This window comes from Hyla sarda, chromosome 5 (assembly GCF_029499605.1).
Source record: "Hyla sarda isolate aHylSar1 chromosome 5, aHylSar1.hap1, whole genome shotgun sequence".
NCBI classification, from domain to species: domain Eukaryota; kingdom Metazoa; phylum Chordata; class Amphibia; order Anura; family Hylidae; genus Hyla; species Hyla sarda.
In genome coordinates, this window is record NC_079193.1 from 294,088,006 (window position 1) to 294,104,266 (window position 16,261).

Sequence of the window (16,261 nt, forward strand, 5' to 3'; positions counted from 1 at the left end):
TCGCTTATTCCGCAAGAAGAATGAACAGGTTATTTCTTCTAGCAGAATGGAATTCCGCGGTGGAATTCCGCAAGCGGAATTTACGCAGTGTGAACAGTGCAGAGTAAAATACATTGAAGTCAATGTCAAAAACTGATGTTAATTATTTCTGAGTGGAGAACTTAAGAGGAATTACTCAAGTTAATTCCTCTTGAATTACTTAGTGTGAATGCACCCTAAGGCTAGGTTCACACTGTGGAATTTCTGGGCAGAATTTCTGCTGGAGATCGAGCCGGCGGCACTAGGACCGCGCGGACTACATTGCCATATCCATAGATGGCAATGCATTTCTGAGCAGATCTCCCAAAAGATCCACCCAGAAATGCATTGCCGTCTATGGGGGCAGCAATGCAGTTTGCTCGGTCCTAGCGCCGCCGGCTCGATCTCCGGCAGAAATTCTGCCCAGAAATTCTGCAGTGTGAACCCAGCCTAAGGGTCAAACATTGATTTGAAAGTAATCTACCTCCAGAAGGTGTCACTGTAGAGCCAGTTCTTTTCCTTCTGGAAATGAGCTACTTTATGCTACCCTGTTACATTGTGCAACCTTGAAAGGAGAAAATGGAGAGCACAAAGAACAGATCACATCAGCCAACAGCAGATAGGATCTGTTGAACCTACATCGGAAGCAGCAGCAACGCCAGCTGTGTGAAGGATTTGCACAGAGTGTACTGCAAATAAAAGATTGAAATGTTTTTGTAATGAAAACTATTTATAAAGTTTCTTGCTTAGAAAAATACAACAAACAATAAAAGGCAGTGCAAAGGTGTCTATGGCCTTTAAATCTCTGAAACAAGAGGTTCAACATTGTGTCATTTATTTTTCTCTACTTAATTTAGGTTGGGTCTGTAATGCAGATTCCTGTCTCAATTTTTCTTATTAATGTTATTAGGATTGATGCCCATTTTGTATGCTTCACTATGATGGATATGTAACATATTTGTGCAGCATGAATTTCTATAGAGCACAGTCATTTCAGAGGTAGTTACTTGACATTATTTATGATGTTGTCTGGGTCATAATTTATGTCATTCCATTCTGTTTTGTTATGATAGAATTACTATATATCTGAACTGTCAAACTGGATACATATTTTAGAAGAACCCATACAGCTCAAATTAGCTATGGTGGATTCACATAGACCAAAAAATGTATCAAGAGAAGGTTTCTGCCATTCTGTCCTTACGTGTGTATGGACAAGTAGAGTAACATCCATTTGAAAGCAACTGCTCACCTCTGTCACTATGAAATACTGCGCAGTGTGACTATTGTTAACAATGTGGGTCATTTTAAGGCACACATGAAATGGTATCAGAACATATGATAATGCTGTAGGATTATAGGTTGGACTTGATAGACATGTACCTATGTAAGTACTGCTGCAATTATGGCAGAATGCACAACCAACAAATGAGTTTAGTTAATGATTAACCCCAATAGATCTGTATAGTTTGCACAAAAATAATTGGTCAAATAAATGAGAACACTATGACAAAGCTTGTCTAGAACATTAAAAGCTGGAGATGCTTCCCATAGCAACGCTTCAGGTTCCAGATGATATTTCTAATGCAGGTTACACAATTAAATCTGTATTACGATTGACTGCTATGGCAACACTTCATCTTGACATTTGGGCTGGTTGTCATAAATAGCGTGGTGCATTGACATAACATTGTTATACATGTAACATATTCCAACTGGCCTAAATATGGTAATAAAAACATATCTTCTGAAAAATCATGGTAGCCACTAAATAACTCACAAATTTTCCATATGTGAAGAAGATTTTAGGAATCTACACTAACAATGAAATGATTTATGATTTAGTAGGAACCTACGATCGTTTAACCCCTTAAGGACATAGCGTTTTTCCACTTTCGTTTTTTCCTCCTTACCTTTTAAAAATCATAACCCTTTCAATTTTCCACCAAAAAATCCATATTATGGCGTATTTTTTGCGCCACCAATTCTACTCTGCAGTGGCATTAGTAATTTTACCCAAAAATCCAGGGTGAAACGTAAAAAAAAAATCATTGTGCGACAAAATTGAAGAAAAAACGCCATTTTGTAACTTTTGGGAGCTTCCGTTTCTACGCAGTGCATTTTTTGGTAAAAATGACACCTAATTTTTATTCTGTAGGTCCATATGGTTAACATGATACCATACTTATGTAGGTTTGATTTTGTTGTACTTCAGGAAAAAAATCATAACTACATGCAGGAAAATTTCTACCTTTAAAAATGTCTTCTTCTGACCGCTATAACCGTTTTTATCGGTACCATTTTTGTTTTGATTGGACTTTTTGATCGCTTTTTATTCATTTTTTATATGGTATAAAAAGTGACCAAAATACTCTATTTTGGACTTTGGAATTTTTTTACGTGTACGCCATTGACCATCCGGTTTAATTAATTATATATTTTTATAGTTCTGACGATACCACATATGTTTATTTACATAGTTTTTTTAATGGGAAAAGGGGGGTGATTCTAACTTTTATTAGGGAAGGAGTTAAATCACATTTATTAACACTTTATAAAGTTTTTTTTTGCAATGTTACAATGTTATAGCCCCCATAGGGAACTATAACATTGCACACACTGATTTCCTACACTGATCACTCCCAGGCAATAGCCTGGCATTGATCAGTGTTATCGCCACTTGACTGCTTCTGCCTGGATCTCAGGCACGGAGCAGTCATTCGGCGTTCGGACACCCAGGAGGCAGGTAAGGATCCTCCTGGTGTCCTGTCAGTTGTTCGGGATGCCACGATATCACCGGGGCGGTCCCGAACAGCATCACTGAGCTAACCAGCAATATTTACTTTCACTTAAGCCAGATCAACTTTGATCGCCGCGTCTGAAGGGTTAATACCGCCCATCACCGCGATCGGTGATGTCCGGTATTAGCCGCGGGTCCCGGCCATTGATGGCCACCGAGACCGACGTGATATGACATGGGGTCACCATAGGATGTATGCATACGTCCTGTAGCGTGAAGGGGTTAATACATCAACAAGGGAATCAACACGGTAAATGACTAATTTGGGTGTTATGTGTATGAGTATTTTCCCCTTTGGACACTTTGGGTATAGTGATCCTTCAGTATCCTTCATCATACTACAGTTTTTAGAGTAAAAACATTTCATCAGGACGTGTTGCAGTTGCACTGTGGTTTGTAGCTGCTTCAAGTCAGTTTCCAATAGTAAGCAATGCAACTGCAACACAACCTGATTATGTGTTTTAAACATTAACCTGATGATTATATTACTATGCTCAAAAATATCAGATTCAGGGGCGTAGCCATAGCAGTAGCAGTCGCAGCGGGGCCCTGGGGCCTAAGGGGACCCAAAGCACATCTGCCCCATGAGAGATCAGCATTATAATTGGCATATGGGGCCCTGTTGCAGATTTTGCATCGGGGCCCAGAAGCTACAAGCTACACCTCTGATCAGCATGGTGGGGGTCAGCAATCCCACTGATCAACCTTTTCACTTTAGTTGAATGGGGCAAGGCTGCAGTGCCCTGCACGGCCACTAGAACGTGTACATTGTAGAGAAGTATTGGCCCAATTAAACATAGAAGAGGTTGCTTCATTTACCAGATCAGACGTAGCCAGTGATCATGAGGGTGCTGAGTGTGGGCCTATCCTAAGGTTAACCCTTTTAAGAAATCAATTATTAAATAAATAAAAAAATATTAACAAAACATTAGACTAATTTACATTCTTAATATATATATAAAGCCGCCATATTTTTACATTATATTTACCTTGCATATCCTTTTTCTCAAAATTCCCACTGGAGCATAAAATTGTATCCCACAACAAAGGCCTCTCTCCTAGATAGATAGCACTCTGCTCTATACTGGTGAGGGATAATAACATCAAATTAGCTGTCCACAGTGCTCTCTTCTGACACCAGAGCAGGAGAAAATCCCCATAGAAAATCTATCCTGCTCTGAATAGTTCATAAAATGGACAGAGGTGTCAGCAGAGAGCACTGAGGACAGACAGAAAAGAAATCCAAAAAGAAAAGAATTTCCTCTGTAGTATTCAGCAGCTAAAAAGTACTGGAAGGATTAAGATTTTTTAATAGAAGTAATTTAAAAATCTTTTTAACTTTTTGGCACCAGTTGATTTAAGAAAAAATTTCCACCGGAGTAACCACTTTAAGTGGAAACCTGTCCAATGACAAAGGCCTCTCTGTTGGTCTGCCAGAACCTTTGTCTGTTCTGATGACAGAGAACAACCCCAAAACATCTGTCTACAGATGGCTAACATTCTTTTTTGGGAGAGATACTGGCTTGGCTATTAAATCTCCAGTCACATTCTAAGGAATTTTAGGGATGCAAACTTCTATTCAAAGGAATACCACCTCCAAGGGGTAGTACCCAAGCTCTTTTAAATCGAACAGGAAGCTATTTAGCTTCAATCTATTTTAGTAAAGTAGTAAAAATACTATAAAAAATACTGGTAGAAGTTTATCAAACGTGTAATTCATATGTATCCCTCCTCCCCTTAAAAAAAACAAAAACACAATTTAACAAAGAAGCAAGAAGTAAACTTGGCACTGCTGTATCTGTACACGGACTGCAAAATGGATATGGGGATCACGGTTTCTGCTGGAAGAATTCGGGTGGTGCTCAGACTATATGCAAAGTTCAATGAAACTTGATAGTAGAAAAGAAGAAAACAGTCGGCAACTCACCACACTGGTTCACGTGAGATCCTTCTTTATTGCGGCATACTCACAAATAAATGCAGAGGATAGACAGACAAGACGGGGGTACAACAGGTAGGCAACGGAACAGTTTCACACGGTGGACGTGCTTCTTCGGGCCTCAGTTGCAAAATGTGACACGAGATCATTAAATACAGGTAACCAAACAGTTCAACCTATCAAAGATGACTACGTGTGTGATGATGACATAGGGGGGTGGCAACCAAAATCGGTACTGACCTACCTAGATCATGTGGGTTAAAAAAACGAGAAAGTGCAAAAGTTAAAAACAAGGGGCCAAATCAACCTTATCGTTAAGGCCCAAAGAGCCGCATGCATCCGTTTTTAATATCCAATAAGTTTCTCTTTGTAAGAGAAACCTATCTAAGTAGATACCTGGTTTAGGCTCCACCTTCTCCAGCCCGGCAAATGTCAGAATGTCAGGATTTGCACCGTGGGATTCGACAACATGATTAATAAAGCGAGGCGCTCCCTTGCGGGTACGTAACAAATACATATGTTCTCTGATGCGATTAAATAGTTGTCTAATCGTTTTACCGATATAAAAATATCCACACGGACAAAAAATGACGTACACGACAAACAGATCTACAAGTGATCAATGAATTCACCGTATGCAAATGGCCGCCCAACCGCATACTTTTTTGTCTTGTATTTTGTTTGCAAACATTTTTAACCCACATGATCTAGATAGGTCAGTACCGTTTTTGGTTACCACCCCCCTATGTCATCATCACACACGTAGTCATCTTTGATAGGTTGAACTGTTTGGTTACCTGTATTTAATGATCTTGTGTCACATTTTGCAACTGAGGCCCGAAGAAGCACGTCCACCGTGTGAAACTGTTCCGTTGCCTACCTGTTGTACCCCCCGTCTTGTCTGTCTCTCCCCTGCATTTATTTGTGAGTATGCCGCAATAAAGAAGGATCTCACGTGAACCAGCGTGGTGAGTTGCCGACTGTTTTCTTCTTTTCTACTATCAAAAAACACAATTTAGTTTAATTTCTTTTTTTTTTTTTTTTTTCAGGCATGCAGTCTGCAGTTTCTGTGTTAACTTCTCTCTGTTATTGTGAGAGTTAATGCTTCCAGCCCTTTATCAATGGGAGTGTATATAAGGCCTCTTCAGGTGTTGCTCTGGGCTGGTAATTTCACCTGTTACATAGTTACATAGTTAGTATGGTTGAAAAAAGAGATACGTCCTTCAAGTTCAACCAGGGAATTGAAGGGAAGGGTGTAAGGGGATAAGGGGAAGGGATGTAGTTTTATAATTCTGCATAAGCATTAATGTTATTTTGTTACAGGAATGTATCTAACCCTGTTTTAAAGCTATTAATTGTTCCTGCTGTGACCAGTTCCTGAGGTAGACTGTTCCATAAATTCACAGTTCTCATGGTAAAGAAGGCGTGTCCTCCCTTTAGACTAAACCTTTTCTTCTCCAGACGGAGGGAGTGCCCCCTCGTCCTTTGGGGGGGGGGGGTTTAACCTGGAACAGTTTTTCTCCATATTTTTTGTATGGGCCATTTATATACTTATATACGTTTATCATATCCCCCCTTAAACGTCTCTTCTCAAGACTAAACAATTGTAACTCCTTTAATCGTTCCTCGTAGCATGACAATATCCTGCCGGCTTTGGAAGCAGCAGCCTGACATTGCATGCTATTCTGTAGTCTGTGATCTACAAGACCATGTTTCTTTATGCACCTTTGTCTTTCTGAGCACATATACTGAGTTTGATCATGTTATCTGTCCTGTCTATGTTATTGATATCTGGATTTAGCCTGCTTTGTTTAGTACTTTGGTGGGTTTTAGTATTCTTTTATTGCATATATTTAGTGTTCCTTGTTTAGACCCGTGCTCAGATTGTACTCTGTTTTGCCTGAGTTTTGTGAATCTTAGTCTGTGTTTACATTATGCCTTTGTATCAGTCCTGTTTGACCTTGTCGGATCCTGAATCTCCTAGGATAGAATCCTGTTCTCAGCTTTGGGCTAATCTGTCTATCTAGGAGTATGTTGGAGCCTGTGCCGTGTTTCATGTATTTTTATTTATGTTTCCTCCTTGGCTGGTATCCGTTTCACACTGTTGAGTGTGCTGCTAGCAATGATTCCATGTTTTAGAGACATAGGAACAGTTAGGGTTCACTAACTTCCTGCTTCCCCCCCCCCCCCCCCAATCATGACAATTCCCATCTAAAACTAGCCTTAAAGGGGTACTCCCGTAAAAACTTTTTATTTTTAAATCAACTGGTGCCAGAAAGTTAAACAGATTTGTACATTACTTCTATTTAAAAATCTTAATCCTTCCAATACATTTTATGGGCTGTATGCTACAAAGGTAATGTTTTTCTTTTTGGATTTCTCTGATGTCACAACCACAGAGCTCTATGCTGACCTCTCCTGTCCATTTTAGGAACTGTCCAGAGCAGCATATGTTTGCTATGGGGATTTTCTCTTGCTCTGGACAGTTCCAAAAATGGACAGCAGAGGTCAGCAGAGAGCATTTTGGTTGTGACAGAGAAATCGAAAAGGAAAAGCATTTTTTTTCTGTAGTGTAAAGCCCCTAAAAAGTACTGGAAGGATTAAGATTTTTTTTAATAGAAGTAATTTACAAATCTGTTTAACTTTCTGGCACCAGTTGATTTAAAAAAGAAAAAAAAATGTTTTCCACAGGAGTACCCCTTTAAGAGACATCTACACTAAAATAAAAAGTATGGCTTTAACAATAATACAATACGCTTTCCCAGAGTCATGTTTCTACATGTGATAGCAATTTGAGAGCAATTATATTAAAATGACTTATTTATATGGAAATAGTGATTCAATTTGCAAGCACAAAAAAAGTATTTCCACTGAGTATTTCATGCCTGAATAAAATGTATTATGCAGTCATTGGGTATCATTCATGATAACAAATGTGTTTACATTGTGTCTGTGGGCATATAAGGCCAGTGCTAGTAGTTTTGTACTACTAGTAATAATCTACATGTTAATCTGAAAACATTATTGTGCTCGAATGAGGCCAAAAGTTCTCCTAATAGTTTGCAGATATTATAATAACGAGTAAATGTAAACCTTTATGTCTATGATTATACAAAGATTCTTTGTACTATATCATCATTCTGTTACTGGCATTTGTATTTTTACAAATTTTTGTAAAGTATAAATGTAGCAAAACATTGTATCCATTAGTTGGATCTAATGTAGCAAAACATTGTATCCATTAGTTGGATCTTATATAAATAATGCTGGTTTTATGTAAAAAGCTTTATGTATAATAATGTCTAGCTCAAGTTCAAAAAGTTACACTAAGTTTCAGGTTGCAGTCGTTTCTTCCTTCATCTTCAGACTCCCTGATGTAGGCACCCATGACTGAAAAGAGTTGGGAGGCATTTTCCCAATGTGCCAGGTGTCTTTCATAGGCTAGATAGGTATGGGGGTATAAAGTTATCTTTTTATAATAGTATAATAAAGATTTTTTTAATTTAAAAATTGTTCTGGCTGGTACTTTTGTTGTGTTGTTTTCATTTATGTTGTGTTATTTTAGGTGCTGGTATAGAAGTCTTCCAAAAACCTTGTTGTATAAGGGAAAAATCACCTTTCTGGAAGATTGTAAAATGGGGTAATCCCATAAAATATGCATATGATTAACCCCTTAAGGACGCAGGGTTTTTCAGTTTTTGCATTTTCATTTTTTCCTCATCACCTTCTAAAAATCATAACGCTTTAAATTTTGCACATAAAATTCCATATGATGGCTTATTTCTTGCGCCACCAATTCTACTTTGCAGTGACATTAGTCATTTCACCCAAAAATCCACGGCGAAAAGGAAAAAAAATTCATTGTGTGACAAAATTGAGGGGGGCTTCCGTTTCTACGCAGTTCATTTTTCGGTAAAAATAACACCTTATCTTTATTCTGTAGGTCCATACAGTTAAAATGATACCCTACTTATATAGGTTGGATATTGTCATACTTCGGAAAAAAATCATAACTACATGCAGGAAAATTTATACGTTAAAAATTCTCATCTTCTAACCCCTATAACTTTTTTATTTTTCTGTGCACAGACCGGTATGAGGGCTCATTTTTGGCGCCGTGTTCTGGAGTTTTTATTGGTATCATTTTTTATTGATTGGACTTTTTGATCACTTTTTATTCATTTTTTCATGATATAAAAAGGGACCAAAAATACACTATTTTGGACTTTTTTGCGCGCACGCCATTGACCGTGCAATTTAATTAACAATATATTTTTTATAGTTCGGAAATTTCTGCATGCGGCGATACCACATATGTTTATTTTTACTTACACAGTTTTTTTTATGGGAAAAGGGGGGTGATTCAAACTTTTATTAGGGAAGGGGTTAAATGACCTTTGTTAACTTTTTTTTCCCACTTTTTTTTTGCAGTGCTATAGCTCCCATAGGGGGCTATAACACTGCACACACTGATCTCCTATGCTGATCCCTGCAAAGCCATAGCTTTGCACGGATCAGTGAGATAGAGGCTTGATTGCTCAAGCCTGTAGCTCAGGCTTGGAGCAATCAATCGACGATCGGAGGCTGCGGAGACAGGTAAGGAGACCTCCGCCTACGTCCCAGCTGATCGGAACATCACGATTTTATTGCGATGTCCCGATCAACCCGACTGAGCTGCTGGGAAGCGTTTACTTTCGATGCGGTGGTCAACTTTGATCGCCGCATCTGAAGGGTTAACAGCGTGCGGCACAACGATCAATGCCGCGCGCTGTTAGCCCAGGGTCCCGGCTATGATTGGCAGGTGGGACCGACCTGGTGTGATGCGTGGTCACGGCGTGACCCCGTTTTAAACACCGGGACCGGGCATAGGGCGTACAGGTACGCCCTACGTTCTTAAGGAGTTAACGTTATCCATTATCTAAGTTCAACTTAGATTCCCACTTTAGAAGAGAAGGGGGATCTGAAAGGGGGCGGGCTCTTCTCGGCTGTCCACAGCAGAATTTATGCTGCGGAAAATTCGCCGCAAGCCCCATTGAAGTCAATTGGGACTGCGGCGGATTTTCCGCAGTGTAAATTCCGCAGTGGAAAATCTGCTACGGACAGCCGAGAAGAGCCCACCCACTTTCAAATATGCAGCAGAAAACCTGCAAGAACAAATAGCGTGTGAACACACCCTAAAACTGTAAATTATAATTCATAATAAAACTATTCTACTATACCTTTATTAAAAATTGTAGTGCAGTGATTGCCTTATTTGTATAGAACATTTGCAGTACATATAGGAAAATATAAATATAGATAATTACAGAAAACAATCTTCCTGTACAACACTGTGAGAACTTGTCTCCTCTGAACTGGAGACTAAAGTAAACAAGAGTACAATGTAACATTTCTTACACTGGATATTTGGAGACTCTTATCTGAGGACACAGCATTGCCTCAGGATGTGTGCAAGATTCAACTTATTTTTATATTTACATAGCTCTGATTTTTGTTTGGCACCAAAATCCTAGTACGTACACACCTAACATGGCATTGTTGTGGGAGACATATGTTTGCTGAAGCCTATGCATTATGTTCTTAGCTGTAAGGTCCTCAAATCTTGTTACTTTGTACCCTGCAGTCTTTCAATTACTTTCTCAAGTTCTTGCAGTCATATTTTTCCTTAACTATGTTAATCATAAGCATAAGATTTTGTCCTTTACAGAGTTAGCATTCCTGCGTGACATATGGCAGAGGCAGAAGTTATTTACTATAGTAGCACAGGAAGAATGTTCTAATTGCAGTGAAAATGAGTGCAATTGTGCAGAATAAACTGCAGGGAGGGTGAAGCCCATGGAAAATGTCAAAGTGTTTGGATTGCAGACAACTAATTAAAAATCTGGTATTCAACAGGATCCCATATATCAGATACCTACTCATATCATTTAATAGTAGAAAATATATTTCTGGCAGATAGATGACAAGAAAATACTTGTCAGTTATACAGTAGACATTTCACAGGCAACATAAGATGGGACCTCCATGGAATGCTTAAAAGGGTACCCCAGGGATATATATATATATATATATATATATATATATATATATATATATATATAAAATGTCCAAAGGTCCAAAGCCACTGTACTACCTGGATATGTTCCATGAAAACCATCCTGTTGATATGCATGGTCCCTGTCGTCTTCTCTGGCTGCTTGACATTCTTTGCCATCCTTCCCTCCCCTTGTCTACATTTTCCAGGGATCATTGCAGCTCTGCCAGCTAGCTCACTCTCTGAGAGCAGTCACCACTCTTCTGCTCTGAGCAGCAGAGAGGTTCAGTGTCTGATTGGCTAAGGCTGCACACACCTCCCAGTTCTTAAAGGGGTACTCCGGCGTTAATACATCTTATCCCCTATCCAACGGATAGGGGATAAGATGTATTAGGGCCAGAGTACCCCTTTAAAGAGAGTATGACTCATCAGTGCAGGGGGGAACCCACATGGTCTGTGTCTCTCAGGAGGGTGGGGGCAGCGACAGAGACAAAGTGGGTGGCTGGATGATGTCATGCCCTTACGTCATGCATGTAAGTGACAACCAAAAAGAGGGGAAACTGCTTAGTATAACTAATGAATGATATTTAGACAATTCAATAGGTTGATGAAAGGGAAAGAATGGGCTATGGGTTTAGTTCCCCCTTTAGTTCCTCTTCAAGAAGCCCGTCAGTTTGTTGTGTGACATATATATGCAAGATGCCATTCTACTGTTTTTCTTTTATATTTTTTAAATAAAGAAACTGGAATTTTTACAGGAACAAGGATTTTCTTCCATTCCTGAGAGTACTGCATTTGAGCCAGCACCCTTGTGTGTTCCTGGACATTTGTGGCTGGGTATTCCATCAGTGCAGCATGGTAAAATACAATTGGACAGTATATCACCTGTACAGTGAAATGTCTTAAAAAAATGTTTTAAAGGAGACTGGCCAATTTTTTTGAAATGTTTTTGCTGTTATTGATGTTTGGTTACCTAATATCTTTTCTATATAGGCCTTTTTTTAAAGAGGACCAATCCCACTAAAAGACCAGTTTTAAATGCAAATTTTGTTGGTCTCCTCAAGGATGTACCACTGTATGGGGGAGAATCATCAAAACCTGTGTAGAGGAAAAGTTGACCAGTTGCCCATAGCAAACCAATCAGATTGCTTATTTCATTTTTAAGAAATGAAAGAAGCAATCTTATTGGTTGCTATGGGCAACTGGGCAATTTTTCCTCTGCACAGGTTTTGATAAAGCTTCCCCTATACGTTTACATTTCTCCATGAGAGGAGAAGAAATGGAATTCTTCATACCTTTGCTGTATCTTCTACTTCATCTTCATGGACTGAACTAGATGGTGAAGGTGTAGCAGATTTGCTTCCTGGTGGGGATGGGGAATTATGTGCAACAGTGTTTGCCCCCATATTTAAACCAAGCTGAGCGCTAAGTTGTGACTGGTTAATTGTAGTCAGCTGACCATGCTGCATCATTGCCGTCTGTCGGATATCTTGAGGTTGGACTCTTGTTCGCATAGCTGCCATTTGTGTATGAGAAGAATACTGATTCCTGTCTGAGTTCTGCAAATCCTGCATCTGGTCAAACAAAAGAAGGTTATCAAAATCTCTCCGGTATAACATACTCAATGCAAACAGTAAAATTTGTGCAAATTCAATTACAAACTAAGAATGCTCCCACTGAGCCATCATGACCATGTTAATTTTAAGAAGGCCATCATTTTGTTTTTACTCAGGAAAAATAGATTTTTACTAAAGGTATGACCACACAGCACAGATATACAGTAATGCGTTTTTTCCATCTGGATTTGTTGGTAGAAAATCTACAGCATTTCTATAGGTAAATGGGCAGCAACACATCTGCATCTAGTTTTTTTTTTTTTATTTCGCTGTGGAGTCTGAAAATTAGAAAAAAAAAACTAAAATATTTTTTTCTGCCGTTTATTAACGCAAGTCACCATACACCAACAGAAAGTGGTGCATTGTGCTTCAATCTGGTAAGAACAAAACATTATTTGATTAATATTTTATTTGAGGTAGATTTTAAATATTTTCAACAATTTTACAAATTTCCTTTTGAAAGGAAAAAGGAAATGATTACAGAAAAATAATAATAATAAAAACAAAGCAATTATTTCTATTTATACTATCCTGTTACATTTTACTGAACACTTTAAGGTTTTAAAATAAATAAATAATTTATTTACAGTTAGACCAACATTTTTTTTTTTAAAGGGTAGCTCCCACCATTCTTATTTTTTTTTTTGCTAGCCCATTGCCCATTACCCCCACCCCCCCCCCGCTACGGCACTAGCCCGTTCACTCCTCCCCCCCCCAACCCTCCCCCCGCCCGCATACCCCGTTCCCTCATTACACTTGCATTTACTGCAGAGTCCGGCAGCGGGCGTGTAGGGACAGTGGCGGCAACGAGGCGGCGGCGGCGATGTGTGGGAGGAGTGGCCTCCCAGCCAGTGGCCGGGGAGCCAATGCACTCGCTCCGGCCTGTCTGATTGACAGGCAGGGAGCGAGTGCAGCCTAACTGAAAAAGGACTGATTGCCACTCCAAAATCAGTCCTTTTTCAGTGGCCGGTTTTTAAATGTAAATTAAACCTTTTTAATGAAAAAAAAATAAATAAAAGTATATTAGAGATATGTTGTAGTACATAAGTACTACAACATATCAAAAAATAAAGTTGGTGACAGTGCCCATTTAAAGCTTTCCATAATAAATCTTTTGGGTTTTGTGAAGAATGGACATGACCACTTTATTGGCTTTAAACCACATGTTGTTGGGATGTTTGGGTTTCTTCTTATAAAGTGTTACAAATGGCAACATTTTTGTTGCAGAAATATGTGCACCACAAATGTATTGCAAAAGCCCAGTCCAAGCTGTCAGGAGTGGAAAAGTGAATCTGGGCCAGTGAATAAAAAATCTGTTACAATGCATTTCATTGTGAATTTATTGCCGATTTTTACTTTACTGTTGAAGTCAATGGGAAAAATCCACAAAAAGATCTTTAGTGAACACACTGCGGATTTCAAATTTGCACTGCAAACCAGTTTCATGTAGCATTTGAATGGGATTTCTTTAAAGGGGTACTCCAGTGGAAACCTTTTTTTTTTTTTTTTGTTATCAACAGATGCCAGAAAGTTAAACAGATTTGTAAATTACTTCTATTAAAAAAATCTTAATCCTTCCAGTACTTGTTAGCAGCTCTATACTACAGAGGAAATTATTTTCTTTTTGGATTTCTTTTCTGTCACAACCACAGTGCTCTCTGCTGACACCTCTGTCCATGTCAGGGACTGTCCAGAGCAGGAGAAAATCCCCATAGCAAACATATGCTGCTCTGGACATTCCCTAAAATGTACAGAGGTGTCAGCAGAGAGCACTGTGGTCATGACAGAAAAGAAATCCAAAAAGAAAATAATTTCCTCTTTAGTATACAGCCGCTAATAAGTACTGGAAAAAAAAAACTTTCAACCGGAGTACCCCTTTAAATCTCATTGACTTTGCTGGGAAAATCCACACCATAACCACTCTTTCTGAACATACCCTTAGAGTTGTGCTGCTAACCATAGGCAACATGAAACACAGAGCGGCTTCCATGTTACAACTGAGCTGTGTTTTACCCTAAAACACTTTGGTTTTTCAAGTAAAACTTATTTTTTTTTTTTTTTTTAAAGCTGGGTGGCTTCCCTACAGCTTTTCTCTGCCTGGCCTAGCTTGATTGGGAAGTCTTCTTATTTGTATATAAGAAAACACCTAGCAATCTCCCTGTTCTTGATTCTCCTTAAAAAAAATTTTTTGTTTAGTATATATATATATATATATATATATATATATATATATATATATATAATGCTCTTTTAATAGTGCAGTCTCAGACTTTGGGCCTGTGGCTTTAAACCTTTTTTTCAACTGTATAATAATGTTATTTAACTACCTTCCTGTGGTTTTTATGCTTCCCTTCTGCTCTGTTTACTTCAGTGTCCCACTTCCTGTCTAGTGTATATTCCGTAAAGCAGTTCTTGTTTCTGCTGTACACTCTTGCCAGCAATTCAGCCAACTCCTCTCTCCCTTCTACCATGTATGAGGTTCCTATGGATGTTGCAGGAGGGGTTTAGCCAAGAAGGTAAAATGGAAGAAAGATAAAGTTGGCTGAATGTCAGCTACAGTGTACAGCAGGAACAGGAAGGCTATTAAAGGATATACACCAGACAGGAAGTTGGACTAATAAAGACAATAGAGCAAACAGTTTGCATCAGATACAGAGGCATAAAAGACAACAAAAAGGTAATACAATAACTTTATTTAACAATTTATTTAAAAAAAAATGTAAAGTTAAAAAATATCAAAATTTTGTAAAACCACTTTAAATGTTCATATCTCAGTATTGAAGAGTAGGAGTACATTCACGCCATGGTTTATATTTAAAACAACCATGTATGGCTTTATATTGTGAAACTTTATAGAACTTTATTTGTAGCCATATCCATAGACAATAGAAACAGTACTAAAAAGTGAATCAAGTTTTATACAGTTTGGCATGGTTGCGGTTAAGTCCATTTTTTGCCAAACAAACCACAAATGTGTCTACTGTTTCAAAACTATATATTCACCATACATGTTTTTTAATATTAATTTAGCCAAGTAGGTATAGTAGGAGGGTGATAAAGTTGGCTGAATTACCAGCTAGAGTGTACAGCAGGAACAAGAAGTCCATTATAGGATGTACACCAGACAGAAAGTTGGACTAATAAAGACGACAGTTTAGACAGTTGGCATCAGATACAGAAGGAAAGCATGAAAAACAACATAAAGGTTGTAAAATAACTTTAACAATATATGTTTATTTACCATACAGTTGAAAAAAAAAAGGTTTTATTTTTTGAAAATTCTTTTAGACATTCATATCTCAGTATTGAAGTGTAAGAGTTCGTTCACACCACAGTCAATGTATACACCAACCGTATATGGTTTTATATTGTAAAACTTCAAATAATCATATTTGTAGCTGTATCCATAGACCAGCATTGAGAAACCATTCTAAAAAAGTAAATATGTTTTTATATGGTTTGGCATGGTTGCGGTTCAAAGTTTTTTTGACAAACAAACCACAGTTTTATCTACTGTTTCAAAGCCACATATTCACAACGTGAAGCACAACGTGAAATGTACGTTGGGGTGGAGCTGGTAGGTGGTAATGTGCATGGCGGGTAGTTTCTAATTTTCTGCCTGGTTTTCCAACTTCAATTCCATAGGATCTATCTTATGTCCTGACTATCTCTCTGTCTTTGCTTATGGTACTTCTTTCTTACATGTAATACCTTGTGGTTGATTATTCAGTGAGTCAATTCTACTATATTTGCCTTTGTCCTGTACTCCATGTATTGTTGTACCTGCCCCACCAGCTCCAGTCTTCTGTTTTTTGTCTATGTGCCCACATTTTAATGTTCTATCTATTTTTAAA

General features: G+C 38.3%; 1 protein-coding gene across 3 annotated transcripts in view; it reads right to left on the reverse strand.

Annotated features, from left to right (window-relative positions):
- TOX (thymocyte selection associated high mobility group box) overlaps positions 1-16,261 on the reverse strand; it is a 313,124-nt gene that overhangs the window by 61,096 nt on the left and 235,767 nt on the right. For 2 of the 3 annotated variants that reach the window (XM_056522010.1, XM_056522011.1), the window contains one exon: positions 12,087-12,365. The exons of the other annotated variant lie outside the window; for it this stretch is intronic. In XM_056522010.1, the coding sequence (XP_056377985.1) occupies positions 12,087-12,365 (279 nt within the window). The remainder of the gene's footprint in view (positions 1-12,086; positions 12,366-16,261) is intronic. 3 annotated transcript variants of the gene reach the window in all.